Source organism: Phoca vitulina, unplaced genomic scaffold, assembly GCF_004348235.1.
Source record: "Phoca vitulina isolate PV1807 unplaced genomic scaffold, GSC_HSeal_1.0 scaffold2, whole genome shotgun sequence".
NCBI classification, from domain to species: Eukaryota; Metazoa; Chordata; class Mammalia; order Carnivora; family Phocidae; genus Phoca; species Phoca vitulina.
This window is the reverse complement of record NW_022589705.1, coordinates 65,913,384-65,930,939: the sequence shown is the minus strand read 5'-3', so window position 1 is coordinate 65,930,939 and position 17,556 is coordinate 65,913,384. Positions and strand designations below refer to the sequence as shown.

General features: G+C 40.2%; 2 protein-coding genes across 3 annotated transcripts in view; both read right to left on the bottom strand.

The window, feature by feature from the left end:
• Positions 1-17,556, bottom strand: part of TESK2 (testis associated actin remodelling kinase 2) — a 147,783-nt gene that overhangs the window by 77,656 nt on the left and 52,571 nt on the right. The window lies entirely within an intron of this gene.
• Positions 16,204-16,615, bottom strand: LOC116641412 (60S ribosomal protein L36-like; the record flags this gene model as incomplete). Its single annotated transcript, XM_032419117.1, has 1 exon — positions 16,204-16,615. A coding segment is annotated over one exon (402 nt), but the record flags the coding sequence as incomplete, so codon positions are not given.

The window sequence follows — 17,556 nt, the reverse complement described above, 5'->3', positions numbered from 1 at the left end:
CATCAGGCTCCCTGCTCAGCAGGGAATCTGCTTCTCCCTCTCCCTCTGCTGCTCCCCCTGCTTGTTCTCTCTCTCTCTCTGTCTGTCAAATAAATAAATAAATAAAATCTTATAAAACAAAAGCAAAAAACTACAGGGGTGCTTGGGTGGCTCAGTCGTTAAGCAGCTGCCTTCGGCTCAGGTCCTGATCCGAGCCCTGAGTTGGGCTTCTCCCTTTCCCTCTCCCACTGCCCTTGATGTGTGCCCTCTCTCACTGTCTCTCTCTCTGTCAAATAAAATCTTAAAAAAAAAAAAAAAAAACTACAGCATAGGGAATATAGTCAATAATATTGTAATAACTTCATATGGTGACAGATGGTAACTACACTTACTGTGGTGAGCATTTCATAATGTATATAATTGTCAAATCACTATGTTGTACACCTAAAACTAATATGTCAACTATACTTCAACCAAAAATTTAAAAATAAAAATACTGGGGCACCTGGGTGGCTCAGGCGTTAAGCAGCTGCCTTCAGCTCAGGTCATGATCTCAGGGTCCTGGGATCGAGCCCTGAGTTGGGCTCCCCGCTCCGCGAGAAGCCTGCTTCTCCCTCTCTCACTCCCCCCTGCTTGTGTTCCTGCTCTCGCTCTCTCTCTCTGTCAAATAAATTAGATCTTTTAAAAAATAAATAAATAAAATAAAAATATTAATATAAAGATTAAGACCTCAGGACACTTGGGTGGCTCAGTAGGTTAAGTGTCTGCCTTCAGCTCAGGTCAGATCCTGGGATTGAGTCCCGCATCAGGCTCCTTGCTCACCCCGGAGCCTGCTTCTCCCTCTGTCTGCCACTCCCCCTGCTTGTGCTCTCGCTCTCTCTCTCTCTTTCTAGCAAATAAATAAAGTCTTAAAAAAAAAAAGATTAAGACCTCAAAAAATTAAAAATAGATTGCCATATGATCCAAAAATTCTACTTCTGGGTACATACCCAAAAGAATTGAAAGCAGGGCCTCAAAAAAATATTTGTACACCCATGTTTATAACAGGATTATTCACAATAGCCAAAATGTATAAGCAACCCAAGTGTCCATTGACAGATGAATGGATAAACAAAATGTGGTATACATATATGATGGAATATTATTATTCGGCTTTAAAAAGGAAGGAAATTCTGACACATGCCGTAATATGGATGAACCTTGAAGATACTATGTTAAGTGAAATAAGCCAGTCACAAAAAGAAATACTGTAAGCTTCCACTTACTTGAGGTAGTTAAATTTATACAAACATAACGCAGAATGGTGGTTGCCAGAGGCTTGGGGAGGGGAGGGATTTGGAGTTGTTTACTGAGTACAGAGTTTCAGCTTTGCAAGTTCTGGAGACTGGTAGCACAACAGTGCGAACTGAACTGTACACTTAAATATTGTTAAGATGGTAAATCTTATTATATGTATTTTACCACAATTAAAAATAAATGAAGGGAAGAAAAGAAAGAAAAAGAAAAAGGGAGAGAGAAGAGATTAGATTGGTATTTCTCCTTGACTTTTAAACTCATCTGATGCTACCACAGGATCTCTCCAAATCCACTTTCTAAATCAGAACATAGCAGAGTGGTGAAGTGCTTGCGCTCTGGAGAAAAGCAGACTGAATGCAAGTCTGTAACGCTTAATTGATTAGCATGACTTCTCTTCGAAGTCTTCTGTTGTAAAATGAAGAGAATAATAGTCTCACAGAACTGCTATGGAGGATAAAATAGTGTTATGTTAGATGAATGAGATAATGTATATAAACTACTTAACACAGTGCTTGGCACATAATAAACATTCAATACATAGCTATTGTTTTTAATAAAAATAAGAAACCATATGCTCATAAGAATTTGGCATATCAGGTGAATTTGACATAATACAGAAAATGCATATAATTTTATGTGAAACAGTAATAATATTCAAATTTGTATAATGCTCCCAAAATTACTTATTTATTACAAAGGGGAAAATATACTTTTACAATGGAAAGATCTGCTGGCTATTACCTTAACCAAGGGTCGGTCGCATTTAGCATTACCAAAAGTGAAACACCTGGCATTAGCAACCTTCTGATGTAATATACTTGCTGAAATGTTTAATTCAAATCTAATCATAAGAAAACAATTAGACACATCCAGAATATCTGTAAGATAACTGAACAGTACTCTCCAAACACAAAATGTGGGGGAATATTCTAGATTAAAAGAGATTAACAAACATAACCTCTGAAGGGGCACCTGGGTGGCTCAGTTGGTTAAGCAACTGCCTTCAGCTCAGGTCATGATCCCAGGGTCCTGGGATCAAGCCCCACATAGGGCTCCCTACTCCATGGGGGAGCCTGCTTCTCCCTCTCCCTCTGCCTGCCGCTCCCCCTGCTTGTGCTCTCTCTCTTTCAAATAAGTAAAATCTTAAAAAATAATAATAACCCCTGAAATGAAATATATGAAACCTTTATTTGATTCTGGGTCCAAAAAAGCCGTAAAAAACATTTTGTTGGAGCACTTGGCTGGCTCAGTGGATAGAGCATGCAACTCTTCATCTCAGGATCATGAGTTCAAGCCCCATGTTGGGTGTAGAGCTTACTTAAAAACAAAACAAAACAAAAACAAAACAAAAAACACTTTTGTTGGCAAATAGGAAAATTTTTAATAGGGACTGTATATGGAATTATTTTTCTGACTTAAGGTCAATTGTCTAAGGTATAAATAATGATACTATGGCTTTGTAGGAGAATGTATTCTTAGAAGATACAAATTAAAATATTTTAAAGTGTCATGATGTCTGCAATTTGCTTTCAAGTGTTGTAAAAAAAAAAAAATACTGATAGGGGCACCTGGCTGGCTCAGTCCGTAGAGTATCAGACTTGATCTCAGGGTTTTAAGTTCAAGCCCCACGTTGGGTGTAGAGATTACTTAAAAAAAAATAAATAAAATCTTTTAAAAAAATACAGATAGATAAAGCAATGTAGCAAAATATTAAGCTGTAAATCCAGGTGAAGGTGGTTTATTGTATTATTCTTTTAATTTTCTGTAGATGTTTTTAAGTTTCCAAAAGTTGGAAGAAATAAGTAAAAAATGTATTTTATTTTCTCCCATAAATTTAGCATTAAGAAATAAAGAACAGGGGCGCCCGGGTAGCTCAGTCGTTAAGCGTCTGCCTTCGGCGCAGGTCATGATCCCAGGGTCCTGGGATCGAGCCCCGCATCGGGCTCCCTGCTCTGTGGGAAGCCTGCTTCTCCCTCTCCCACTCCCCCTGCTTGTGTTCCCCCTCTTGCTGTGTCTCTCTCTGTCAAATAAATAAATAAAATCTTTAAAAAAAAAAAAGAAAGAAAGAACAGGGTGCTTCAGTGGCTCAGTCGGTTAGGCATCTGCCTTCCGCTCAGGTCATGATCCCAGGGGTCCTGGGATCCAGCCCTGATTTGGGCTCCCTGCTCATCAGGGAGTCTGCTTCTCCCTTTCCCTCTGCCTCTCCCCAACCCCCTGCTCACGTGCTCTCTCCCCATCTCTCTCTCTCAAATAAATAAAACCTTTAAAAAAAATAAAAAGAAAGAAAGAACAGTTTAATTGTGGAAAAAAAGTTTAATTGTGTGGAAAAAAAATCAAGCCTATGTTAAAACAAAAAGTGGAATAAATCTATCAAATGTTGGGGTGCCTGGGTAGCTCAATCGGTTAAGTGTCTGACTCTTGATCTAACCACAGGTCTTGATCTCAGGGTCATGAGTTCAATCCATGTTGAGCTCCATGCTGGTGTGGAGCCTACTTGAAAAAAAAGTTTATCAAGTGTTAATAGTGATTGTCATTGGTGGTAGAACTAATATCAGTGATTTATTTTTTTTAATTTTTCTTCATTTTCCAATTCTTCCACAGTGTACTTGACTAATTTTTCTAATAGAAAATATAGCTTTTGGGGTGCCTGGGTGGCTCAGTTGGTTAAGCAACTGTCTTCAGCTCAGGTCATGATCCTGGAGTCCCGGGATCGAGTCCGCATCGGGCTCCCTGCTCAGCGGGGAGTGTGCTTCTCCCTCTGACCCTCTCCCCTCTCGTGCTCGCTCTCTCTTTCTCTCTCTCATTCTCTCTTTCAAATAAATAAATAAAATCTTTAAAAAAAAAGAAAACTTGGCTTTTCAACTTCAATTTATATTCTTTTTTTTTTAATTTTATTTATTTTTGAGAGAGAGAGAATGACAGAGAGAGAAAGAATGAGAGGGGTGAGGGTCAGAGGGAGAAGCAGACCCCCCGCTGAGCAGGGAGCCCGATACGGGACTCGATCCCGGGACTCCAGGATCATGACCTGAGCCGAAGGCAGTCGCCTAACCAACTGAGCCACCCAGGCACCCCAATTTATATTCATTTTTAACTAAGTAATACATGCATGTATTTTCTTTGTAGCATATTAACACAATATAAATTTAAAAATAGGTCCCTTTGACTACCAGATCTATTAATTCCAATCTTTTTTTTTTTTTAAGATTTTATTTATTTATTTGACAGAGAGAGAGAGAGAGCGAGAGCAGGAACACAAGCAGGGGGAGTGGGAGAGGGAGAAGCAGGCTTCCTGATGAGCAGGGAGCCTGATGTGGGACTCGATCCCAGGACCCTGGGATCATGACCTGAGCCAAAGGCAGACGCTTAACGACTGAGCCACCCAGGTGCCCTAATTCCAATCTTCTGTGCCCATTCCAAGAAGTAGTTATTGTCACAAGTTTGATGAGTACCCTTCTAGACCTTTAAAAAAAATGCACTGACAATACTCCCCAATACACACTCACACACACAGACTCACACACTAGAAAACTGATAGAGCATGATATCTAACCTCAGAGAAATCTTAAGTTCTATAGAACAGAGGCTTCTTCTATTCACATGCTCAGAAGTCCAAGTACCCTGCAGGTTCTAAGGATGTTTCAGCAGTATACCAAAACAAACAAAAAAGCACAAATACAATCAAATAACAATACGAAGTCACTAGAAAAGTCTGTACATAACAGTTTCTCTACCAGCATGGTAGTATTCTAATGATCATCCCCTATCATCCCACAATTCTTCTAGATTAAATATGAACAAAGGGAAGATAAAGGGAAGAGGCCAACCAGAAGAAAAAGAACTATATAAAAGGTGACCAGAAAAATTGAGAATTGCCACTTAGAATGAGTGATCACAGACAGCAACAAAACATACCATGGCATTAGGCAGGGAACAATCAAGAATAGAGTTTTCCCCCTTTATCAAAGCTCAGAACAGACCCTAAAACTAAAAATCAGAGTTGAAGTTAACTTCAAGATCTGTAAACAAGAGCTACAAACCACAAACTAAAAGCCAGTCAAGTGTGTGCATGCAGCCTGGAAGTGACCAATAATCTTTCATTAGTCTTTTCAGGTACATTCAAATAGTAACAAACATTATCATCTTCTATATACAAGGCACTGTGCTGGATGTTGAGAAGGCTGTAGATCAACACTAGGCATCAGCTTATCAGATCTTCCAGCAACCCATGTCTCCAAATCACAAAGTTTTCTTGTTGCTCTCCAGCTTAAAATTCTTCAATGGCTCGCCACTATTTGGGGAAAAACGTCCAAATTCCTTAACAAAACTAAATCCATCTACTGCTCCCTGACTATCCCTACCCAGACTCCTCTCCTTATCTTTACCAATACATATTATGTATTTATAATTCTTTCCAAATGCATCACACTCTCTCATACTTCCTTACCTTGACACATGCTATTCTCCTTGCCTTGACGCAATCCTCACCCCCGGAGTTCCATCCCATCTCCCTACTAAATTCCTTTCAATTATTTAAGATATAGGAAACACCCCTTTCCCTGGGGGAAATCTCACTTTATTTCAAGAAAAGCTGGATGGCTCCACTTTGTGTTTTCTTAGCACTCTATCCTTATTTATCTGTTTTACAGTATTTGCATATTATATGCTGTTAGTCTACTTGTCTATCTTATACATGCCTGAGGGCAGTTGGGATTCAAGATGGCAACATAGGAAGATCCTGAACTCACCTCCTCTCCTGGACACACAGAATCTACAACTACATATGGAACAATTTCCTATATGCGTCAAGGCAAAAACTGCCTTATTCATTTCTTTGTCCCCAGAAGAATAACTTAGCTTTCCTCCACACCCCACATACACACCTTCTGACATGCAGGACTTATTTTCATATGGACAATCTAGATTTTTGTCAAATATCTTACAAAGGTAAGCAGGAAGGAGAAACATGGCAGTAATTATATAACTATGAACAGACATTAGTATAGACCACCTATAGTCACTATAGACTCTCGAAGAGAAAAAATAAATTACAGGTTATATACAATCCTACGTCCATTAGCTATTACTATAGCCCATTTTTATTCCATTCCAGTAAGCATATTAACATGAAAATAAGAGTGACAATTAATACAGGGGTACCTCTAATTCAACTCTTATTTATTTATTCATTCATTTAGAGAGAGAGAGAGAGAGCAAGGTAGGGGCAGAGGGAGAGGGAGGCAGAGAATTGTAAACAGGTTCCATGCCCAGCGTGGAGCCTGACTTAGGGCTGGATCTCACAACCCTGAGATCAGGACCTGAGCCAAAATCAAGAGTAGGACGCTTAACCAAATGAGCCACCTAGATATCCTCAACTCCAATTTATACATTTTTTAAAAATTTTTATTTACTTATTTGACAGAGAGAGAGTGACAGTGAGAGAGGGAACACAAGCAGGGGGAGTGGGAGAGGGAGAAGCAGGCTTCCCGCCGAGCAGGGAGCCCAATGCAGGGAGCCCAATGAGGGGCTCCATCCCAGGACCCCAGGATCATGACCTGAGCTGAAGGCAGACGCTCAATGACTGAGCCACCCAGGTGCCCCCCAATTTATATTTTTAAAATTAAATTATTTGCATATGTTGGTATACTAACCACTTTTAATAACAAATCACACAATATATTAACTTTAGCAGTCAGTATAAAACCAAGTTGAGAATCTCTTCTCTGGCACAGTGCCTTTAGTTTAGCATTTAGTAATTGCTCAAAAAATGTTTGCTGAATTTAAATAGTTAACTTGAGTCAGGAAGCTTAATTTCTAGAGCAAAAGAAAAGCATAAACCTCTGACCAGCTCAGAGAAATAGTAAGGAGAGAATTAAATAATAATGACAATAGCATAAGAACTGTCACAAAACAATTAATCATTAAGTTAACTATTAAATGAATGGCTTAGGACTTCCAATCAAGAAGTCACAATGAGTATACAATAAGTATACAGTAAGCTGGTATAGCAACATAAATACTAGACAAATAGGGCTTTTTTTTTTTTTAAGATTTATTTATATTTGAGAGAGAGAGAGTGGGGGGCAGGGGAGGGGCAGAGAGAGAGAATCTCCAGTCAACTCCCTACTGAGCTCAGAGCCCAGCCCAACTTGGGGCTTGATCCCACAACACTGAGATCATGACCTGAGCCCAAATCAAGAGTTGGACACTTAACGAACTGAGCCACCAAGGCACCCTGACAAATAGGGTTTAAAGTAGTAATTTTCAATAGAGGCTATACCAAGTCACTTTGGAGGTGTTTTTGAAGGTTTTAGGTTAAGTTTTTTGTTTATAACAATGACTGCGGGCAGGGAGTTTTGCTGGCCAGAGATGCTAGACATCCTGCAAGGTACAGGATAGTACTACACAAGGAAGCATTGTTCTATGTGCTTATGAAATTCAAATGTCTTGCCAAACATTCATATAAGTGAAGAACATATTTATTATTACCTGAGCTTGGATTCTAACTCTATTTTACATAAAAACAAAGTCACCTTGCATTGTTTTAATATATACTGAATTTTCTAGAAATACAACTACCTTATAAATTGAGGAAAAATCACACTGTTGTTATTTTCAGAACACCATTAAGAATTGGTCAACATGGGGTGCCTGGGTGGCTCAGTCGTTAAGCGTCTGCCTTCGGCTCAGGTCATGATCCCAGGGTCCTGGGATCGAGTCCCGCATCAGGCTCCCTACTCGGTGGGAAGCCTACTTCTCCCTCTCCCACTCCCCCTGCTTGTGTTCCTGCTCTCTATCAAATAAATAAAATCTGTCAAATAAATAAATAAAATCTTTAAAATAAATAAATAAATAAATAAATAAATAAAATCTTAAAAAAAAAAAAAAGAATTGGTCAACATTAAGGGGCGCCTGGGTGGCTCTGTCATTAAGCGTCTGCCTTTGGCTCAGGTCATAATCTCAGGGTCCTGGGATCGAGCCCCGCAACGGGCTCCCTGCTCAGTTGGAAGCCTGCTTCTCCCTCTCCCACTCCCCCTGCTTGTGTTCCCTCTCTAGCTGTGTCTCTCTCTGTCAAATAAATAAATAAAATCTTAAAAAAATAATAATTGGTCAACATTTAAAAAAGGGGGGAGGGGTGCCTGGGTGACTCAGTCAGTTAAGCTGACTCTTGATTGCAGCTCAGATCATGATCTCAGGGCTGTGAGATTGATCCCCACATCAGGCTCCACACTGGGTGTGGAGCCTGCTTAAGATTCTCTCCCTCCCTCTCCTTCATCAATCTGTAATTTGTCTTGGCAATCTATCTCTATTTCACTTGAGGTTACATCCCTCTTCCCCTTATCACATACAAGTAAGTCTGGTGTGTTGTTTCTTTTTTGGGGGGGGTCTGTTATTATACTTTTATTCTAATATCCACCAGCATCTCTGCTCTTCAATTTTTCTTCTTGCATGGAGTGGCTTTTGATTGTCTTCTCTTAAAACTAGTCATTTATAAGAGGGTAAAAGCATCTGACTACCTCATTAAGTTTTCTACAGTAATTTTGTATATTGAAATCTATATTTTTACTACCTAATTTTCTTTTACTTTTTGTTTATCATAGAGTTAGGATATCATGTTGATGCTTTATAATTTTGAACTACAGTAACCTAATCACCTATCAATTTCTTTTTTTTAAAGATTTTATTTATTTATTTGAGAGAGAGAGGGCACAGAGGGAGAGTGAGAGGGAGAAGCAGACTTCCTGCTGAGCAGAGAACCCGACATGGGGCTCCATTCCAGGACCCTGGGATCATGACCTGAGCTGAAGGCAGACACTTAACCAGGTACCCCAATCACCTATCAATTTCATTTCAGGGAAGTTCATTAAAAAATTTGTTATAATAAAAAACTGTTATAATAGCAATAACATAGCTATTATTCATATCACGTACTACATATTAGGTTGTGCTATGCTTTATATATATATTACATATATATTTATAATATACTATATATATGTATTCATTTAATCCTCAAAATAATCCTGGGAGGTAGGTATTATTAATGTCCCCCATTTTACAGCTATGGAAACTGGGCACAGAGAGATTAAAGGACTTTCTCAAGATCATACATCTAGTAAATGACAGAGCCAGAATTTGAACCCAAATAATGCAAACATTGGGCCTGAAAGGCTTGAGAACAACTAATCTAAGGAAAAAAAAAAGCATTGCATGCACACAACCTAACAATTATTCTGCCAAGAAATAATAATCATGATCTTGTATGTATCTAACAACACTGAACTGTAATGTCTAAAACAAAAACTGACAAAATACAAGGCAAATTTGACAAATCCACAATCTTCATGGGATATTTTAACATACTTCTCAGAAACTGTAAGTTCTAGAAGATAAGAAAGGAGTATGGATATGGTACGTTTTAATAACAAAATTGACATGCTTGATCTAATCTTGTTCCAATAAAGGTAGGCTTTATTTTTTTCCAAGTCTATATGAAAACATTTACCAAAATGCATGGATACTACATCATAAAGGAATTCTCAAAAAATTTCAAAGAATGTAGTTCCGGGGCACCTGAGTGACTCAGCTAGTTGAATGTCCAGCTCTTGGTTTTGGCTCAAGTCTGATCTCGGGGTCATGGGATCGAGCCCCACATCAGGCTCAGTGCATTGTGCAGAGTCGCTTGGGTTTCTCTCTCCCTCTCCCTCTGCCCCTCCCGCTCGTGCTCTCTAAATAAATAAATACATTTTTTTAAAAAAAAACTTAAAAGAGGGCGCCTGGGTGGCTCAGTTGTTAAGCAACTGCCTTCGGCTCAGGTCATGGTCCCAGGGTCCTGGGATCGAGTCCCATATCGGGCTCTCTGCTCCGCGGGAAGCCTGCTTCTCCCTCTCCCACTCCCCCTTGCTTGTGTTCCCTCTCTCGCTGTGTCTCTCTCTGTCAAATAAATAAATAAAATCTTTAAAAAAAAATAAAAATAAAAAATAAAATAAAATAAAAAAAACTTAAAAGAATGTGTTTCCAAAACCACATTCCCAGACCACTATGAAATAAAATTATAAGTCAACAATAAAAAGATAATTAAAAATAAGCATAGCAGACAATAATGTTTACTCAACATCTATTTTTTCCCCTTTTCTTGACTAGCAGGACCCCAAATAGGTGGCAATGTGCTTAGTTAATGAAAACATTCAATCTGGCAGTCTTCCTTACAGCTAGCGAAGCCAGGTAACATTACTACTAAGTAAGGAGATGTAAATGGGAATTGCTAGGTAGGGATTCTGGAAATGCTACTGTTTTCCTGATGAAATTGTCCTTTATCCCTTTTATAGCCTGGAGCAAAGATGCAGTGCTTATATCTGGAGCAGTTACTTTGTAACCAAAAGGCAAGTCCCACACTAAAGACAGAGGAAGCTAGAAGGAGCCTGGTTTGTTGATGACTTTCTTAAGCAGCTGCACAACATAGGCATTTCTCAAGATTTCTTGAGAAAAATTAGTCCCTTATTTGAATAAGCCACTATGTTCAGGTTTCTGAAACATACTGCCAAAGACAATCCTAACTGATTTGCAAAAGATTCAAAATAAATGAGTTAGAGTTCAACTAAAAATGCCCGAATAAAGAAAGTATAATAATAAAGATAAAAAGCAAAAATTAACGAAATAGAAAACAAACAACTGAGAGTTTCAACAAACCAAAAGCTGATTTGGGAATAGAAAAAACTAATAAAGACACATGGCTCTGGATCAAGAAAAAAATCTTTTATTTTTTGGACCCTGCCTCTCCCTCTAGACTTATAAGAGTCTTGCCATTCCTTTACATGCATCCACCAGACTTGAACCAAACCAAATTTCTCACCATTCCTAGTATATTCCTCTGTGCCTCTACACATGCTTTTCCTACTGCTTGAAATGTCCTTTCCCTTACTTGTGCACAGACAAGCTCTATTTTCTTCTTCAGGAAAACTCAAGGGTGACCTTCTCTAGGAAGCCTCTAACCCTTCAAACAACGTTTATACTGGTGCCCAGTATTATATTCCTTAGTACCCTATGCATACTTTCACACGATTAGCAAATATGTATTAAGCAATTTCAGGCTCTTGCTAAAGCTCATTTTAGCAAATACTGTGTTTTAAATATATTTCCTGTCTTCTACCCTAAGCAAAGAGCTCTTTTAGGGCAGGATTTTATTCCTCTGTCCCTAGCACCTAGCTCAATGTCCTACACCTAATGAGCATTAACTAAGTATCTGCTGAGTAAATTAATGAATAAAATAGCAAATAATTAGGGCGCCTGGGTGCTCAGTCATTAAGCGTCTGCCTTCGGCTCAGGTCATGATCCTGGGGTCCTGGGATCGAGCCCCGCATCGGGCTCCCTGCTTAGCGGGAAGCCTGCTTCTCCCTCTCCCACTCCCCCTGCTTGTGTTCCCTCTCTCGCCGTCTCTCTCTGTCAAATAAATAAATAAATAAATAAATAAATAAATAAATAAATAAAATCTTTTTTAAAAAAAGATAGCAAATAATTACAATGTTTATCACATGCTAGAAGTATCAACAGAGTGCTATGAGATCACAAAAGGAAAGCAACCTCCCCTCACTCTCCTTGCTAAAAAATGATACACTCTAGAATCAACTTTTTGTGTATCTTTCACATGCCTTCACATAATATCGTATGTTTACAGAAATACTTCTATGCACTGAATGAATGGAAGTTATACATGAAACTTGTGTGCTTCTAGTTTTTGTTTTCCCAGCTGAATTATCAATTGAGGTGAAGGATCTTAGCAGGTATTTCTGCACAGCAATATGAACACAGTAAAATATGCTACCTGATAAATTGTCACTTGATGTCACCTAGTGCTGAGCTCAACCCACTGAGACATCTACAAAATTCTTTACTAATTAGCCCAACTTTCCACACAAACTCTAGAGGAAATATTAAATGTACTGAAGATGGCCAAAGGCTACAGTCATACACTGCTGTGTGTGAACCTTCAGTATACATATGATAGAAATACAGTGTCTCCTTTAAAACACATCATTTCCCCACACACAGACACACACCAAATACTGAACCTCCCCAGAAGAGCTCCCTCTCGGAAATCCCCTGTACCTCAAAGAGGTTGCAGAACCAGATAAATGCAACAAGGAAAGAATAGGAAATTTAGCAAGAAGTAGTTTTGACAGACAATAAGGATATGCAACAGAGACCATTATCAAGGTGCAAACCCCAAAGCAGCACTGGACTGCTATCATCCTCTTTCTCTCATACTTTTCAATGCTAAACTCCTTTAAAAAGGGTGGTGAAGGAGAGGTGCCTGGGTGGCTCAGTCGTTAAGCATCTGCCTTTGGCTCCAGTCATAGTCCCAGGGTCCTGGGATCGAGCCCCACATCGGGCTCCCTGCTCAGCAGGAAGCCTGCTTCTCCCTCTCCCACTCCCCCTGCTTGTGTTCCCTCTCTCGCTGTGTCTCTGTCAAATAAATAAAGAAAATCTTTAAAAAAAAAAAGAAAAAGGGTGGTGAAGGATGGGGAGGGAAGTTTGTTTTCTTCTTTATACTCTCTTTTGTAAATCTCTGTAATATGGTGTCCACCCCTTGGAATTTGTGTTTGGTAGATCTGGCACGTTCCCTGATCTTTAGGAACCTATCTCTGACTGCTACTTGTCTCTTTTCCTTCTTCACACCCTCCACAAATAAAGGTACTTAAGGTTCAAGCCTTGCTGCTTTAGTGTCTCTATCCATACTATTTTCCTTGATTATTTCTGACACTGAAAACATTTTGAGGGATAAAAATGTGCTCAATTCCTATATAACACTGCTTTCATGCCAGAGTAATGCTGTACAATGAAGGGTTTTCTCTATATTTGATCTTCCTTGATCTCATTTTTTTAGGAGCCCAACATGGGGCTTGAACTCATGACCCTGAGATCAAGACCTGAGCTGAAATCAAGAGTCAGACACTTAACCAACTGAACCACCCAGGCACCCCAATTTATTCTTTTTTTTTTTAAGATTTATTTATTTAATTATTTTTGAGAGAAAGAGAGAGCATGAGCAGGGGGAGGTGCAGGGGGAAACGCAGACTCCCCACTGAGCAGGGAGCCTGATGCAGGACTCAATCCCAGGACCCCGGGATTATGACCTGAGCCGAAGGCAGATACCTAACCGACTGAGCCACCCAGGCGCCCCACTCCAATCTCATTCTTGATATTGAAGGTTCCCTTAATTCTCTGACTCTGTGGAGCAATTTAATTCTGAAATGGCTGGTCTGACATGAGGGGACAAACATGGACAGCCAGACACACACACACACTCATATACACACATCTTGCTCATTGATGTTTTAGAGTTGGGGGTAGTTCAGATCACTCCCAGAACTCATTACTTTGTTTCTCCAAACAGCCTTGGTATAAACTGACATCTCAGTCAGAAATAACACTAAAAACTGGTACTTCAGAAAGGACTAATGGGCTTTCTCCTAACCTTCACTCTCAGGTGAAACATGTACTACCTCACATCATCCTGTCTTGCTCTTAGTCATCTTGCAAAAGCTGCCTTATATACCTCCAAGACTATAGATCTAACTCTTCTCTGACACAGTGACTATTAAAACATACAGTCATTACATCTTGTTAGAACAGGATCATATGCAGTGTTGACAAAAACACTTTTTTTTTTTTTAAGATTTTATTTATTTATTCATGAGAGACAGAGAGAGAGAGAAGCAGAGGGAGAAGCAGGCTCCCAAGGAGCAGGGAGCCCAATGTGGGACTCGATCCCAGGACCCTGGGATCATGACCCGAGCTGAAGGCAGACGCTAACCATCTGAGCCACCCTGGCGCCCGACAAAAACACTTTTTTAAAGATTTTATTTATTTATTTGACAGAGAGAGAGAGAGAGACAGCGAGAGAGGGAACACAAGCAGGGGCAGTGGGAGAGGGAGAAGCAGGCTCCCCGCCGAGCAGGGAGCCCGATGCGGGGCTCGAACCCAGGACCCTGGGATCATGACCTGAGCCGAAGGCAGATGCTTAATGACTGAGCCACCCAGGCGCCCCCCAACGAAAACACTTTTTATAGTGAGGTCGCAGAGAGGCAGATAGAAAAGCACAAACACAACCATGAAATAAAAAATAGAGAATTTGAAAAATATCCTGGAATATTTGTAGATTCAGGCTGCGACAATGATCGCATTTAAAAGAGGGACGCCTGGGTCGCTCAGCCGGTTAAGCGTCTGCCTTTGGCTCAGGTCATGATTCCACGGTCCTGGGATCGAGCCTGCATCAGGCTCCTTGCTCAGTGGGGAGTCTGCTTCTCCCTCTCCCTCTGCCTGCAGCTCCCCCTGCTTGTGCTCCCTTGCTCTCTCTCTCTCTGGCAAATAAATAAATAATATCTTTTAAAAAAAAGGAAAAATTATTCACTGTCTTGCAAATGTCACAAGTTGTAGTCTGAGAAGCTAAAAAATTATAGGCAGTTAGGGCAATAAGACCGCTGAAGCAACACCAGCATTTTAAGACCCGATATCTGATTTCTCAGATAAAGCAGACAAAACTACCAGAGAACATGAAATCTTTACCTTCCCAAGCACAAAAATAAAACATATTACAACAAAATAACATTCACATACTAAAATGTTCCCTTTACTTTTTTTATTATTATTTAAAATCAATTAACTAGGGGCACCTGGTGGCTCAGTCAGTTAAGCATCTGCCTTCGGCTCGGGTCATGATCCCGGGGTCCTGGGATCAAGCCCCCCATCGGGCTCCCTGCTCAGTGGGGCGTCTGCTTCTCCCTTTCCCTCTGCCCCTCCCTCCGTTCATGCGCACTCTCTCTCTCTTCTAATAAATAGATAAAATCTTTTTAAAAAATCAATTAACTAACATATAGTGTATTATTAGTTTCAGAGGTAGAGTTTAAGATTCATCAGTTGCACGTAACACCCAGTGCTCTTTACATCAAGAGCCCTCCTTAATACCCATTACCCAGTTACCCCATCCCTCCACCCACCTCCCCTCCAGTAACCCTCAGTTTGTTTCCTACAGTTACCCCTTACTTTCTTTATAACACATCTGTTAATACTGCTACAGATACAGAGTTTGCATGACAACTCCATGTGCACTAAATAATAAATGTGTAACCATGAATGTGAATAAATCAATTTTTCAGTACCCAAGCAGATGGCAGATAGCTGGCTCTTTTAGTTTATAAGTTTACTGTTTCTTATAGCTTAGCATTTCCACAGTGCTGTCAATTTAGGAAATATATACCGGGGGGAAAGTAGGAACTTAAGCCTCTTATATAGCTAGTTGTATACTTACCACACAAACTGAATCAGGTTGAACTCTATAAGACAGTGTGTGTGTATGTGTGTATATGCAGTGTGTGTGTGTATACATACACACATACATAATCATATTCTAGAAATACAGTATAAATTAGTATAAATATGTAAAAATAATAAAAATAATCTTTCAGGCGCGGGGGTGGCTCAGTCAGCTGAGTGTCCCACTCTTGATTTTGGCTGGGGTCATGATCTCAGGATGGTGGGACCTGAGTCCTCTGTGGGCTCTGCGCTCAATGGAGTCTGCTTGAGATTCTCTCCCTCTCCTCTGCCCCTCCCCCCCCAAAATAAAGAATAAAATCTTAAAAAATAATAATCTTTAAAATTTTTTCTTATATACTGGATCAAAAGTAGGTATAATATTCTATTCATCAATTACACAGCTAGGAATTCAAATCCTAGCTGTACCATTTACCTACTGGCAAGACACTAAGTATTTCTGGACCTCAGTTTCTTTCTTTTCTTTCTCTTTCTTTCTTTCTTTCTTTCTTTCTTCTCCCCTTCCTCTCTCCCTCCTTCTTTCTTTCTTTCTTTCTTCTTTCTTCTTCCTTCCTTCCTTCCTTTCTTTTTCAAGTTCCAAAAAGCTCTATTAACCCTCTAGGGGAGGGGTTCAATCTTTCTTGGCTGCCACTTTCCTCACGGCTCCCAGGAGGTTGCTCAGCTCCCCTCTCTTCCTCTTGGCACTGATGTGTGTCCCCACCCTTTTCTTGATGAACTTGAGGGCATGCTTGTCCTTGCAGACCTTGAGAAACTCCATGCCACGATGCTTGTGTGGGGTGAAGCCACACACCTCTCGGATCATGTCCCACACAAACCTGGTGTGCTTGGGGAGGTGTCCGCAGTGGCAGCTGTGCCTCGGCTTGCTCATGTTCTTAGTCACCCTGCGGCCCTTGCTGAGGCCCAAGTTCATAGGATCACTGAGCCACAGCTGCTGCTTCTTAATGGCTCCCACGGCAGAAGCAATTTCCTCATTTATAGAATGGAAGTATACCACTTGTAAGATTGTTGTGGTAATTTAAAAAGATAATGTATACAAGTTCTTAACACAGTACTTAGCACAAAGAACTCAAAATCTTAACTGCATATGTAACAGAAATAATAATAACTAGCCCTGGGGCGCCTGGCTGGCTCAGTCGTTAAGCATCTGCCTTCGGCTCAGGTCATGATCCCAGGGTCCTGGGATCGAGCCCCACATCGGGCTCCCTGCTCGGCGGGAAGCCTGCTTCTCCCTCTCCCACCCCCCCTGCTTGTGTTCCCTCTCTTGCTGTGTCTCTCTCTGTCAAATAAATAAATAAAATCTTAAAAAAAAAAAAAAAAAGAAGTCAAGTAACTTGCCCAAGGTCAGAAAGCTTGTAAGTGGTAGAGCCAAAATTCATATAGAGGCAGTTTAGCTCCAGAGTCTCTCTCTCTCTTAAGTTGCCTCTCAATGTTGGGCGCCTGGGTGGCTCGTCATTAAGTGTCTGCCTTCGGCTCAGGTCATGATCCCAGGATCCTGGGATCGAGTCCCGCATCGGGCTCCCTGCTCAGCAGGGAGTCTGCCTCTCCCTCTACTCCTCCCCCCTGCTCATGATCTCTCTCTCGCTCTCTCTCAAAAAAAAAAAAAAAGTTGCCTCTCAATGCATTCTCTTTTTTTTATACTGAAATATAATTGACATACAATGTTACATAAGTTTCAGGTGTACAACATATTGATTAGCAAATTCTATAGTTTCTTATAACAAATATGTGAGTTTTTTTCCTCATGTAACAAATATTTAGTGAGTACCCTCTACATGGCGAGTCTGTGCTAAGTATTAAAGACACAAAGATGAAAAACACAGGGAGGTTTGATCTAACAGAGAAAGGCAAACATGTAAAAAAAAAAAAAAATGCCATCAAATGTATCGCTGCTCTGATAAAAGTCTGTACAGGGTACACAGGACACACAAAGGAGGGAACAGACAATCATGCTAT